Below are 13013 nucleotides of genomic sequence, written 5' to 3'. Positions count from 1 at the left end.
TCTTTGTATCTCACCACTGGGATGAGTAAGCAGGGCAAAGGATATGAATTAAGTTGGTTGGAAAAAGCTAATTCAGGCATGTGCAGTCTGAAATTCATTGACTTCTTTCCATGTCTGGGATAAATCATGAACCAAAACAAACTCACAAGTAAGGTAGTTCAGAATCACTTAGTTAAGATCTATTTTCCAACTTAAAACATCACAAGCATGGAATCACATCTGCAACAAAACCACTTTTTCTGTTTTTTGATACTAGAAAGCAGGAGACTATGGAATGGCCTTTTTTTTTCCCCAAAAGAAAACCATTGGTTTTCCTTCAGTGATGTGAGGAGCCACAAGTAGCCCAGTCCGAACAGTAGTGCATTTTATGTGAGGCTGACCACCACTCACCTTACCCTTAGAGCAAGTACAAAAGAAATGTCAGGAGTTTTGAATGGCACCCCAGCTATGAACGTGAGCAGCTATCCTTGGTTGGATGTGTAAATGCTAACAATAACTCTCCCGGGAAATGCTCAAAGATTACTCAAGACACTTGATAACTATATGTTCAAATTGTTCTGGTGAAGTGCAAGCAATTACAGCACTACAGGACAAGGGTAACAGTACTCCAGGCACAGCAATCAGCTCACACATATTCCTAAACATAGTGGTCACAAAGTAGGATTTGTCCTGAGGAAATAAATAAGGCAATAAGAATAGAGAGAAATGAAGATTACAATAGGTGACTAAGTTAGATTACATTAGAATATACTGAGGACACACGAGCATGGAATCAGTGAGAAAGGGTCATAGTATTATTAAACAGTTAGTACTATTACTGAGCACAAAAAGGGCAATGTAGAACATTAGTAACTGAGTTAATAAGTTGATATTAGAGAGAGGAATGGGCTTGTAGAAAAATGAAGGTCATGTGTAAAGGCAGAAATGGGTGTTTACCTAATAAATAACTACTTACAAGAAAACAATTATAAGACTTCACCTCAAGCAGGGATCAATGAGCTTTTTTATTTACAGGGCCAAGTAACAAATAGTTGAGGCTCCACACAACTGGTTCTGCATAACTACTCAACTATGCCTAGAGCATAAAAAGCATCTGTAGACGTTAAATAGGTAGTGAACCAATTTAGGATATAGGCCATCACTTACTAATCCAGAATTCTAAGGGGATAGTTCTCAAAATTTGGTGTGAATCAGAATTCTTGGAGGGTTTGTTAAAACAGTGATAGTGGTATTCTATTCCCCTAACTTCTGATCTAAGGGTCAAGGGGAGGCCCTAAATCTGCATTTCCAACACATTCCTAGAATGCTTAAATTGTTCCTTACAGGCTAACCAGATGTTGAAGAGTCTAAGTTCATATCTGATTGGACACAAATGTTTCTTATGTGAACTTCCAAATTTGAAAGTTCAACTAAAATTTTTTTTAATTTATTTATTTCTTTATTAATTAATTAAAGATTTCTGTCTCTTCCCCACCGCCGCCTCCCCTTTCCCTCCCCTTCCTCCAATCAAGTCCCCCTCCCTCATCAGCCCAAAGTCCAACTAAAATTTTACAATTTAAGGGAAAAGGGGGCAATATGCTAATTCAGATTATTTTTATTTCCTTTGACTTCAGTGTAAATTTATTATTGCTCCATCAGTAAAATAAACATACTTGACCTTCAGACAGTCAACATTTTGACCTAATGTGTTCTAAGTCCTACCTAAGAGGCAAAGCATATTAAGTAAGACTCATAAAGATAACAACAAACCAGTTTAAAGGCGAAGACAGGGCCCAGCAAGATGTTGGAAAGGCACTCACTACACAAGCCTTACAATTTGGGTTGGATCTCTGAGACCAACAAGATGGATGGAAAAAACAAAATCATTCAAGTTGTCCTCTGCCAGCCTGGTCTACAGAGTGAGTTCCAGGACAGGCTCCAAAGCCACAGAGAAACCCTGTCTCACCCCTGCCCCCCAAAATCTCAAAAAACAAGCAATGCCAGTCATTACCATCCCTTTTTAAAAGGGTGGATTTGCTTTTGTTTTATTTTATGAGCCTGTGTGTGTGTGTGTGTGTGTGTGTGTGTGTGTGTGTACACATGTATGCCATGTGCATGTAGTTATTCACAGACACCAAATGATAGCACTGGATCCCCTGGAGCTGGAGTTAGAGGCACTTGTGAGACCAACATGGGTGCTGGGAACAGAATCTGGGTCCTCTGCAAGAGCAGCAAGCTCTTCGCTGCTGAGCCATCACTCCAGCTCCCCATTCTTCTTTTATGAGATGAAGAAATAGAAAATAATTCAAATACTGATATCTCTCTGAACTATTTTTTAATAATTTTCCAACAGGCAGGGTGGCTTAGGCCTTTTCAGTGCACAGGAAGCTGAGGGAGAAGAATCTCTGTGAGCCTGAGGCCTGCCTGGTCTACATAGTAAGCTCCAGGCCAGTCATGGAGACTCTGCCAAATTAACAAACAAACAAACATATAATTCTAGAAATAAAGTTTGTTTAGAATACTTACTTCTCTTGGTCTCTTTTGGAGGGTGTATTTTAAAAGAGTTCTCACTCTGTGTAACCCAGTCTGGCCTTGAATTTACAATAATCCTCTTATCTCAGCCTCCCAAATGCTGGAATTGCAGGAATGAGTCATCAAGCCTGGACTGACAATTACTAAACTGCACTTCTTAAAAATCCAACTTACAGTTCTCTATGTCTAGAAATGAATCTGGAAATGAAGGGGATGTGCTAATGAGACCATCAAGTCCACATTCATATTTGTAAGCCTCATACTAAAGCTACTAGGGTAAGTCTAACCAAGAAGCCTGAGATTCCAGATGTCAACTAAAGCCCACTGAGCTTGCTTACACGTCACAGAATATGAAGCATGATCCAGCAGTATAATGGGAACACTCAACCATGGAAGAAATATTGTTGAGAATCTAAAAGGTGTAGCAGCAAGCCTTGAATGCTCCCTCTTCAGATTTCCAGGCTTTTTCTGCAGTAATGATAACAAAGCATTTTCACATGAATAGATGTTTACACAGATCAGTTTAATTGCCATGAGAGAAATCTCCTTAAAAAATGTTTGAGACTATAATTATGACATTTCTCCATTCTATTTCCTCCCTCTAAAACCTCCCATATACTTCTCCCCACTCTCCTTCAAATTCATGTCCTCTTTTTTCACTAATTATTATTGTATGCATGTATATATGTGTGTATTATTTATATACCATACATTTCTATATATGTATATACATATAGCATATGTATACACACATATATATATATAACATATACATAGACATATTTCTAAATATAACCTGTTCAGTTTGTATAATGCTATCAGTATGTGTGTTTTGGGGGCTGTTTGGCATAGGAAAACCAATTGGTGTGATCTTCCCTGGGGAGGTCTACCTCTCTCACTCCTAGCTTTTCTCAACTGCCTGTAGCTCTTTGTGTAGGGTTGAGGCCTCTTGGGCTTTTCTCCATCCTCTGGCATGCTTACTGGTGTCATCCTTGTTAACTAACATTTGGCCAGTCATTTTGGTGAGACTTATGAGTATGGCTTCTGCTATTACTAGGAGACACAATTTCACTTATCTCTGGCTCTTAGAATCTTTTCACCCCTTCTTCAATGTTCCCTCAGTCTCAGGTTCGTGTTTTGTAGATGAAGCCATTGTGAGAAATCTTTTTAAGAAAAAGAAAGTACAGCTTACAACATGTATGATTAATAAAGTTTTCCCCCACATCTTAGCATGCCTTTAAAATACACTGATTAGAGTGTGAGCTAAATATATTCTCAATCTGACTTGTTATCTGAATAGTATGTTTTATTCAAATTCATGTGAAATATACTTAAGAATGTTCTCAGTGAAAAAAAGTTTTTTGCTTGTTTTACAAACACCTAATTTAACTTAAAAGAAAATATTAAAAGATAATCATGCTGGTGTGATGGCCAGGTAGTTACTGATGCATGCTACTCCTCCAGAGGACCCTGGTTCGGTTCCCAGCACTCACCTGGCTACTCATAAAAGTAAGGAAGCAGAGATATATAGATGTTGGTGAGTGAGGCCAGTCTGGTCTACGTAGTTGAGATCCTGTTTCAAAAAAAAGATAATCTCAAATTTAATGTCATACTGATAGAACTAAGGCCTAATTAAGATGATATTAAGCCTAAGTAGAATACAGGAAGTTATTCATATATAAATAAAGTCAGACAATTCTCCTTTTAAACTAATGAGTTAAAGGAAAAAGGGAAAGTCAGAAAAACTTCTAACCTAAACGATGCAATAAAAATAACACTGGTCCAAGATCATGGAAAAGATACCTTTAAGTGACCTCTGAAGCCAGCCTATGTCCATAGTCATGATCTAAGTAGACCACCCTCTTCCAGCATGAAGATCATTCTTACAGGGTATGCACTTAGGTAATCTACAGTCAGTGCCCAATCTTTCACAGACTACAATTTTCAGGTCTTTCTGTCTCATTTGTCCTCAGTTAAGATATGGAAATTGCTGCCAAAACAAAATTTGGGAAACTATTACATTATAAGTTTAACAAATCTTGTTGTATACAACTATTTTTAAAATATTTATTCTAGGATTTTCATTTTATTTTAAAAATGTACCATAATTTGTATCGTATGTATATGTGTACACACACCAGAGAACAACTTGCAGGAATTGGTTCTCTCCTTCTACCACGTGAGTCCCAGCAGGAAGCAAACTCACAAAGTCGGGCTTAGTAGCAAGTGCCTTTACCCTCTGAATCATCTCACCATGGGTCCTAGATGTTCCTTTTCTTCAGCATGAAATCTCACATTATGAACAATTAATTAATTAATTTTACCAAATATCCAAATGCAAAAGTGTGATACAAAACTCTCTTTTAATAAAATCTTTGGAGCTTTTAACAGCAGTGTAAAACTACAGCCTAGACAGATTTACAAATAAATTATGAAAATCTGTAGATGCAAAGAGTACCCTTCCTAGGAGTAGAGGAACTCTAATAACTTAGAAAGTTTTAAAGAATATATTCAAGAGCATTTAGTGTCTTCTAGCTGCTTACTGGCTTGCTCAGCCTGCTTTCTTATACAACCCAAGGCCACCTGCTAGAAAGAGCATCACCCACTTGGACAAAGCCCTCCTACATCAATCATTAATCAAGAAAGTACCTTAAAGAGTCCTACAGGCACTCTAATGAAGGCATTCATTAGTTGATGTTCCCTCTTTCCAGATAACTCTAGTTGGTGTCACAGTGACAAAAACTAACCAGCACAAATGACAACAATCCCATCTTAGGCTGACATACACCAAAATACATATTCATCATTGTGTGTGTGAGAGCAATTATTGCTTATTTTGAAACATGTAGTCCAGGTTGACCTCAAATTCATTATGTAGCTGAGGCTAGCCTTGAACTCCTATTCTTCCTCTCTCTATTTCTCAAGTGCTAGAATTATAGGTGTGCCTCCCCATGCCTAGCAATATAGTATATTTTGGAGAATAAACCACAGGGAAAGGAGAAAAAGAATGGAGGGAAGGAGGATAAGTATGAATTATTCACTGTACATGATTAAAATAGTCACAATAGTGATATAAAGCCAAAAAATACACTAAAAGAAATATAAAATTTGGTTTTTAAAAAGATGTACAGGAAGCCCATAACAGAACACAAGAAGCTGAAATTAAATGTATCCTTAGATAAAAAAACATATATTGATTTAAGTACAATTAAATAACCATTTTCTATTGTGAATAAATGGACAATTAAAAGAGCTAATGAACAAATTTGAAAGGTGAGGGAAAGAGGATGCCAAAGGAGAGGAGGAACAGTACACTAGCACTATCCACGGTCAAGAATCCTTGACACTAGAAAGAATTAAGAGCTCAATAGTGGAATAATTTAAGAAAACAACATTGGTGTGATAAATACCAAGAAATTAAGATAAAATTTAAAGGATCAAATATTTATTTTGTCACACAATGAAATATTTCATTATAATTCATGGTCATATACAAGCAAGAGAATGGAAATATTATCATTTTTGGAAAATCAAATTATTTTAATTAAAAGTCAGTAATCAAAAATCTATAAAACAGAAATATGATGAAAAAGAAATCTGTATTACAAATTTACAACTAAAAATATAAGTCCCCAAATGGGAAAGCAGAACATCTTATCAGCTTGGTAGCTGGTAACAGGTACTTGCTCTACAGTGGTACCTGGACAAAACCAGCCTTTTGACTACTTAACTGAACAATGTTGCTAACCAGCTGAGAAGCTACAGTTTAGGACATGGTTTTCAAAATGAAAATACAATTCAGTTTTTATCACAGGACATAAGAATTCACCCCACCCCACCCTCCAACAAATACCTCTCTCCACAAACCTCACTACTTCTAACTTAGAAATGTAGAGTAATTAGTCTGGAAAAAAGCACTTGAAGTTAAGTAAAGGGGATGTAAAACACTTCAAAACCAATTATATTTTAAGACAGATGGTCAAGATTCCTTACTTCCTCTGCTAAGTAATACATAGATTTATCAGTTAGTTTGGTAAATTATATTATTTCATCATAGAGCAGTGGTTCTCAAACTTCCTAATCCTGTAACCCTTTAATACAGTTCCTCATGTTATGGTGACCCCTAACCATAAATTATTTTCATTGCTACTTCATAATTATAATTTTGCTACTGTATGAATCATAATGCAAGTATCTGAATGCAGGATAGCTAATGTGCAACCCCTATGAAAGGTCATTCAACCCCCAAAGGGGTCATGACCATGGGTTGAGAAGCACTGTCATATAGCAAGAGAAAAAAGAAGCAAGAAAGAAGGAGTAGTATATGTCACCAAAGAGATGAGAAACGTAACTGGAAAGAAAAGAGATCATCTTTTATAGTAGTATATTTTAAAAATGAAAATTAGTCTTATTTTAAAGAAATCCAATGCAGTCTTAATCACAACCAGAATCACCAGTAGAATGTGGTCAAAAGGAACAATCTTTAGAAGCAGAGAGAATCCCATGTGATCTTGGCCAGATCACTCCACACCACCTCTTGTGCTCAATTTTCTCTGTAGAAGGGTTAAAATTAAATGAGATGATACATATAAAATGCCTACTATTAGAAAGGTGAGGCAATGTCCTTTGCCAAGTAGTCATTAGGTTATAAAACATTTTTTTATTTTAAAACTTACTGTGTCAAAGTTCCTTTAAACACAGTTAAAGCATGAAACATTTACAAAAAGACACCCATTCAAGCACCATCTCAAAGCAATGTTGGTATACCTATTTTATAGTTTATTGATCATAGCTATAAATAGAGATGCGGAAACTTTCAATATAAAGGAAATATCTAAGAACACAATTTAAGGAAATTTAGAAATACAGCCCATTGAATAAAGCTTATATATACAAGAGGAAAATGGAAGGTGAACTGCACATGTCAAACTGTACACCAAGTATCGTCACCATCATGGAAGTTAAGGGAGTCCACATGAAACAAATGACAACTCCAAAAGCAATTGGTAAAAATCTACTAAAGAGATATGTACACAGACAAGTAACTAAAGAGCTCACTTCCTCCCAGAAGGCCCCAGAACCCACTGCTCAGGAACGGACCTTGTTCCAAAATTCTGTAGGCTATCTTCTGCAGGAGGGCGGCTGAATCCCAAGTGTGGGAATTATCTAGATTCTTAGAAATGTAGCTGGTGGCTGACTGTGGGTTTCATTTGCCTTACTACAAGGGTATTGCTGTGATCATGTTCTTTTTTCATGTAACACTGCTTGCTTTGGAAAGTTTTTAAAATCATTCAGACTTACACGTGACCTTTTCCTAACATTTAAAACTAGTTTATGTACAGTGTCCACTTAAATTTTCAGGAAGATTCTTCTGCATGATGTAAAAGTCCCTCTGAGGTACTAGAATCCCAAAACACTGAGAAAATCAATAAATGAGAATCCAGAGTGATTAGGACAAATCAGTAAAGGTGATTTTTCCCTGTATGTATGTGTGTGTGTGTGTGTGTGTGTGTGTGTGTGTGTGTATCCCACTATTTACATAAGACTGCATTTAACTCAATTCTCTGGCAAATTGCATTATTGTAGTCACAGGTACAGAACTTAAAGTATGTATGTAACTTAACCATTCTCTTTTAATCAAATGTATATGCAAACAATCCATACGAACCTAATGAATTTCTTATTAAATTACGCCATTGTAGTAGAAAACTATCATCTATGGTTATTGAAGCAATCCTTGTCCTGTGTTGTTCTAAACATCAGACAATCACCATGTTAGTGTTAGATGAATGTCATAAATCAATGTGAATCTTAAAAGGCCCATGAAACCAAAGCCAAACACAGGCTGAAACTAAATTCTTCCACAACAGCCCCAGAGACATGAATGCATAGAACATAAAAATCCATGTTTTGGCCTGATAGCTGAAATGCATTACAAAACATATTTACTCTTCTTTATAAAAATTTTAATTCTCTGAAAAGTTAGTCCCAGAAAACTACATATATCAGCTAATTTTTAAAACAGTGACTCTTCACACAAGATTTATGTAGTTTAAAAAATACCTAACATGTCCCCGGGATTGCGACTTGCACGGCTCTGTCACAGGGCCTGGCAATGACCGTTTTCACAGCTCCCCTGATAGTACACTTTAATCTAATTCAGCCTTTTGGGGCAATTACTCCAAGGCTGATAAATACACTTTTTGTCTTTTAATGAGATTTTATTAAAACTACTCGATTTATTCCACAACTAATGAGTGACTATTACATTGCAGGCAGTGTGTTTAGCAACGGAGAAAGATGCATGTTATATATTTCCCTGCCTTCAAGAAGCTACCTATTAGCTAGGTAGAGAGACCATAAATAAGTAACTGTAATTAAATATGATAAGTGCTCTTGGGGTGAAAGCAAATACAGCATGCCTGGCAAACTGGCATGTCATCCTCGAGCAAGGGTCATGCTGCATCATTCCAATTTTAGTCTATGTCTTAGCAGAGCAAGAGAGTCACAAGTTACAGGTTACCTAAATCCTAAAATTCAGGACAAATATTCATCCAACACAAGCTAAAAATTGTACATTGTGTGATCCTCTTTCAAAGACACTGCTTGTGACAGAAAGATGGTGTGTTTTTTATGTTTTAATTTAAATGAACTGTTTTAAAACTTCTTTCACATACTAATACTGATTTTACATTTACCTATAAAACTATAAATCTACAAAAGGAACAGTAAGTAGCTATGACATAAATTAGTCATTAACTTGTATTTGCATAATACCTTTTCTTGCCAGTAATTGCTACATTTGTTAGGACAAGAGGTTTGGGGACTAGATGGGTGTGGTGGTACTGGACAATTAATCCCAGCATGTAGGACGCAGAGGCAGGTAGATAGATACCTATGAGTTTGAGACCAGCCTGATCTACAAATCAAGTTCCAAGCCAGCCTGGGCTAGACATTGTAAGACCCTGTCTCAAAAACAAAACCAAACAAAAAAAGGAAGTTTGGGACTATAACTGAATTTACTTCAATAACTTCAAAGATGCTATATGAAAAATGTTATGGAAATAAGAGGCACTGAAGAGTTTCTGCAATTTTCCAAAAGGAGGGGATTTTAATTTTTTAAAAAGAAATGGCACCTTGATGATAAGATTCTTTACAGTTACTTATTTAGCTGTGAGACCCTATCTCAATAAACAAACAAACAAATAAATAAACTGGAAACTTCCTTCACACCACCAATAATGCCTAGCTCATAAAGGATGGATGAGTAGGTGGATGGGTAAGCAGAGGAGTGAGTGGGTGGCCAATATGTCTTGAAAACCGAAATATATTTTAAAGAGCCTCAGTGAAATTTAAAAACTATTAAGACATTGTGCTGTAAACACAATTTGTGGTACTAATTTGCTATGAAAGAGAATCAAAATTCAGTGGAGTCTGGGTAGAAATTAAAAGGATTTTCAGGATGAATGATGATCTGCAAGGCCTTTCTGTTTAAGCTCATAATTGAACAAATTCTTAGTTTAAATGTATGCTGTCAAGGCCCCGGCAAAATAAAAATGAATTTCAAATTCAGGATCAATATATAGTGACACAAATTTACTGGAGAAACCTTCAACCTTTGCCAGGGTGAGGACCACCATCATTACATTCTTTACCACTGAGGCTGCCTAGGATTCATTATTTCAAGAAATGACATTTTATAAATGACACCAACCAAGTCAGATTTTGTAGAATAGGAATAAAATTTCACAGTTCACAGACATGCATGCAGCCACTGACTACCTAGCATCTCAAAACAGAATTCTGCCAGGGCGTCTTCTAAAATATTGTGATCAATTTCACTTCAGCTAACACGAAGGTGACCACTTTTAAAATCCAAAGGGATCACACTGTCATCCTTTCAGACCTGAAGGAATGAAAACCAGTCACCAAAATTGATTTAATGACAGCTATTTTCCAAGATCATAATATATGTAAGCATCTTAATTCCACATTTTCCAGTGATCAACTGCAGACTCACAACAGCCATAACTAAGATACAATCAATATCACTCACTCACACATGGTCATCTGGGTGTTTTTGAGAAACATCTCATTTACCTTCTTTGTGTGCTCTAACACTGAAGAAATGAAGGCGATTTCTGATATTTTTTCTCTAGAGATGTGGTAGTTGATGTGGCTATTAAGCACTTGAAATGTGGCTAATCCAACCGAGGCAATAAATTTTGCATTCTGCTTAATTGATTAAAATTTAGAAATAGTTAATTCAATTACTGGAAAACTTTTATGTATGTTTGGGACAATTTAAGTATGTGAATCTACTTTTGTACATGCAAATTTTATGAGACCTAAATACAGATCAAGTACTTCTGGTGAAAAATTGAGCTAGCATCAAAATTGAGATGTGCTGTTAGTAAAAAACACACATTGGATTTTAAAGACTTAGTATGAAAAGATGCACAGTATTGCAAAAAAAAATCATGCTGAAATCACTAATTTAGAGGTAATGTATTAAATAAACACTGCTAAAATTAATTGCACCTTTTTGTTTGAAATCTTTCTAATGCGGTTACTTGAAAATTATAAATGACACGTGGCTCTCATTAAATAGCTTTGGGCAGCGCTGCTGCTCTCGGCACATCCATGGCTCTAGCAGACAGACACATTTGGACATCTTCCTCCTGACAGACAGGCTGGTCACTGAACAATGGAGCAAGGAGGAATGCGTCCTCGAAGCATATGGATCTAAGGAAAGAGGGTAGCAAGCTCTATCCACAATTTCACCGTATGAGCAGCAATGTAATGCCTCAATATAGAGGAAAAAATGAGTTATCAGCACTCAAAAAATTGAAACTGAGTCTACTGCAGACAACTTAAAAGAGGTAGAGCCAACTGCTCTGTCTTGGTTTCATTTCCTAACTGTGGACCTTAAAATAGACAATAAAGCACCGCTTCCAAAAAGAGGTAAAATATTCTGATACTAGCTATCTAACGAGCACTATTAAATAAGCAAAAATTGCTCTTAAATCTTATCTCAACTTCCAAAGCCACAGAATACACGCTGAGCTGGGAAATCAACTTCAGATTGCCAGCATTTCCCTCACAAGCAAATTAGCAGGATTGTGCACTTGGAATACTGTTTGACAAGAATGAAAAGGAAACAATTCAAAACAGATTTCAGGACTGGACAATTAGATGAGGAACTGCAGATTTAATTCTCAATCAGTACTGTGATTAATCTGATTCCCTGCTTTTCCCTAGTGTAATTATACAACCCAGATGAAAGGATGAGCATTTGGACTGTCAGTTCTATATTCTAGACCAGCCCGGTGACTCAAAGCAGACGGCTCTACCACGCTAACCACCATCCCAACAACAGTGGAAGGGAGCCTCGAGCACTGATTGTACAGTCATTGCATAACGAGGCATTAAAAATTTGGGTGCCCCTAACTCTTTCTACGTTCGTCTAAGGCAGGTGAAGAAATTGCTGAAACTGGACGCTCCCGTCTTCAATGACTCTCTTAAATCCGGGCACGGGGTGAACACAAAGGCATCTGTCTAATATCCTGGCACAATAGACACACACCCCACAATTAAAAACCCTGGACGCACTCTCTCGCTCTCTCCACACAAGCACACGAAATGCAGGCTGCTCTTTTTGTAAAAGGTCTAAGGTACAGGAAAGGTAACAATAACCCCAACTGTTCCCAGTAAGCAACTATAAAATCGGTCCTGCCACGTCCCTGTGTAACCGTCAGATAAAAAGCAGGGAGCCCGCCCCACGCCTTATGGGGTGGCCGACCCGGGCTCGCTGGTCTCCACTGGTCGCTGAGAGCCCCCAGACCCTCTCCTGGCAGGAGATCCAGGTACACGTCTATAAATACTACAGGGTGAAGAGGACAAGGAAGGCAAAGGAGAGGGAGAGAGGGCAGGGGGCAGGCCCGGAGCGGGTGCGGGAGGCCCCGGGCATCGCTGAAATGCATTTTTCCACACTCCCGCTCCCTCGCGTGGAGACTCACTTGCCGATCACCTCGCACAGCTCGTACACATCCTCGAACAGCACGTCGTCGTCGGCCATGGTCCGGAGAGGACAGTGGCCGCAGCGTGGAGGGTTCTGAAACCTGGGTTGGGGGCGCCCAAGAGCTCAGTGCCCGGGCTCCCGGATCGCGTCCTCTCCACAGGACTCTCAAGCCCTGAGTGCCGAGGAAGCTCAACTGGGGCCGCGAGGCCAGGAGACTGCAGCGCCTCTCCTCTGCCGGCTGCCGTCCCGGCGCGGGCGGCGGGGCCGGGGCGTGGGAGCGAGGGCGGCCCGGGCCCGGCGCCGCCCGCCCGCCCGCTGCTCTTGGCGCTGTCGCTAGCGCTGCCGAGCGTGCGGACCCTCGGGGATCCGCGAGGCACCGCTGCACTCTCCGCTCGTCAGCCCGCGCGGGCTGCGAGACCGCGACCGCTCCCTCTGTCCGAGACCGGCTCCGGCGCGGCGCGGGGCAGCTCGGGCTTCAGGG

At 38.7% G+C, this 13013-nt stretch overlaps 1 protein-coding gene across 11 annotated transcripts in view; it reads right to left on the bottom strand.

The window, feature by feature from the left end:
- Window positions 1-12734, bottom strand: part of Cask (calcium/calmodulin dependent serine protein kinase) — a 332717-nt gene extending 319983 nt beyond the window's left edge. For all 11 annotated transcript variants that reach the window (XM_050160816.1, XM_050160821.1, XM_050160818.1 and 8 more), the window contains exon 1: window positions 12531-12734. In XM_050160816.1, coding sequence (XP_050016773.1) covers window positions 12531-12589 — 59 coding nt within the window. In that variant the 5' untranslated portion in view covers window positions 12590-12734. The remainder of the gene's footprint in view (window positions 1-12530) is intronic.
- Between the last annotated feature and the right edge of the window lie 279 nt (window positions 12735-13013).

Source organism: Alexandromys fortis, unplaced genomic scaffold (genome assembly GCF_014885135.2).
Source record: "Alexandromys fortis isolate MF-2015 unplaced genomic scaffold, M_Fortis_MF-2015_v1.1 scaffold_83, whole genome shotgun sequence".
NCBI lineage: Eukaryota > Metazoa > Chordata > Mammalia > Rodentia > Cricetidae > Alexandromys > Alexandromys fortis.
Note: the sequence above shows the minus strand (reverse complement) of the source record. Positions and strands in the feature narration are given on the sequence as shown.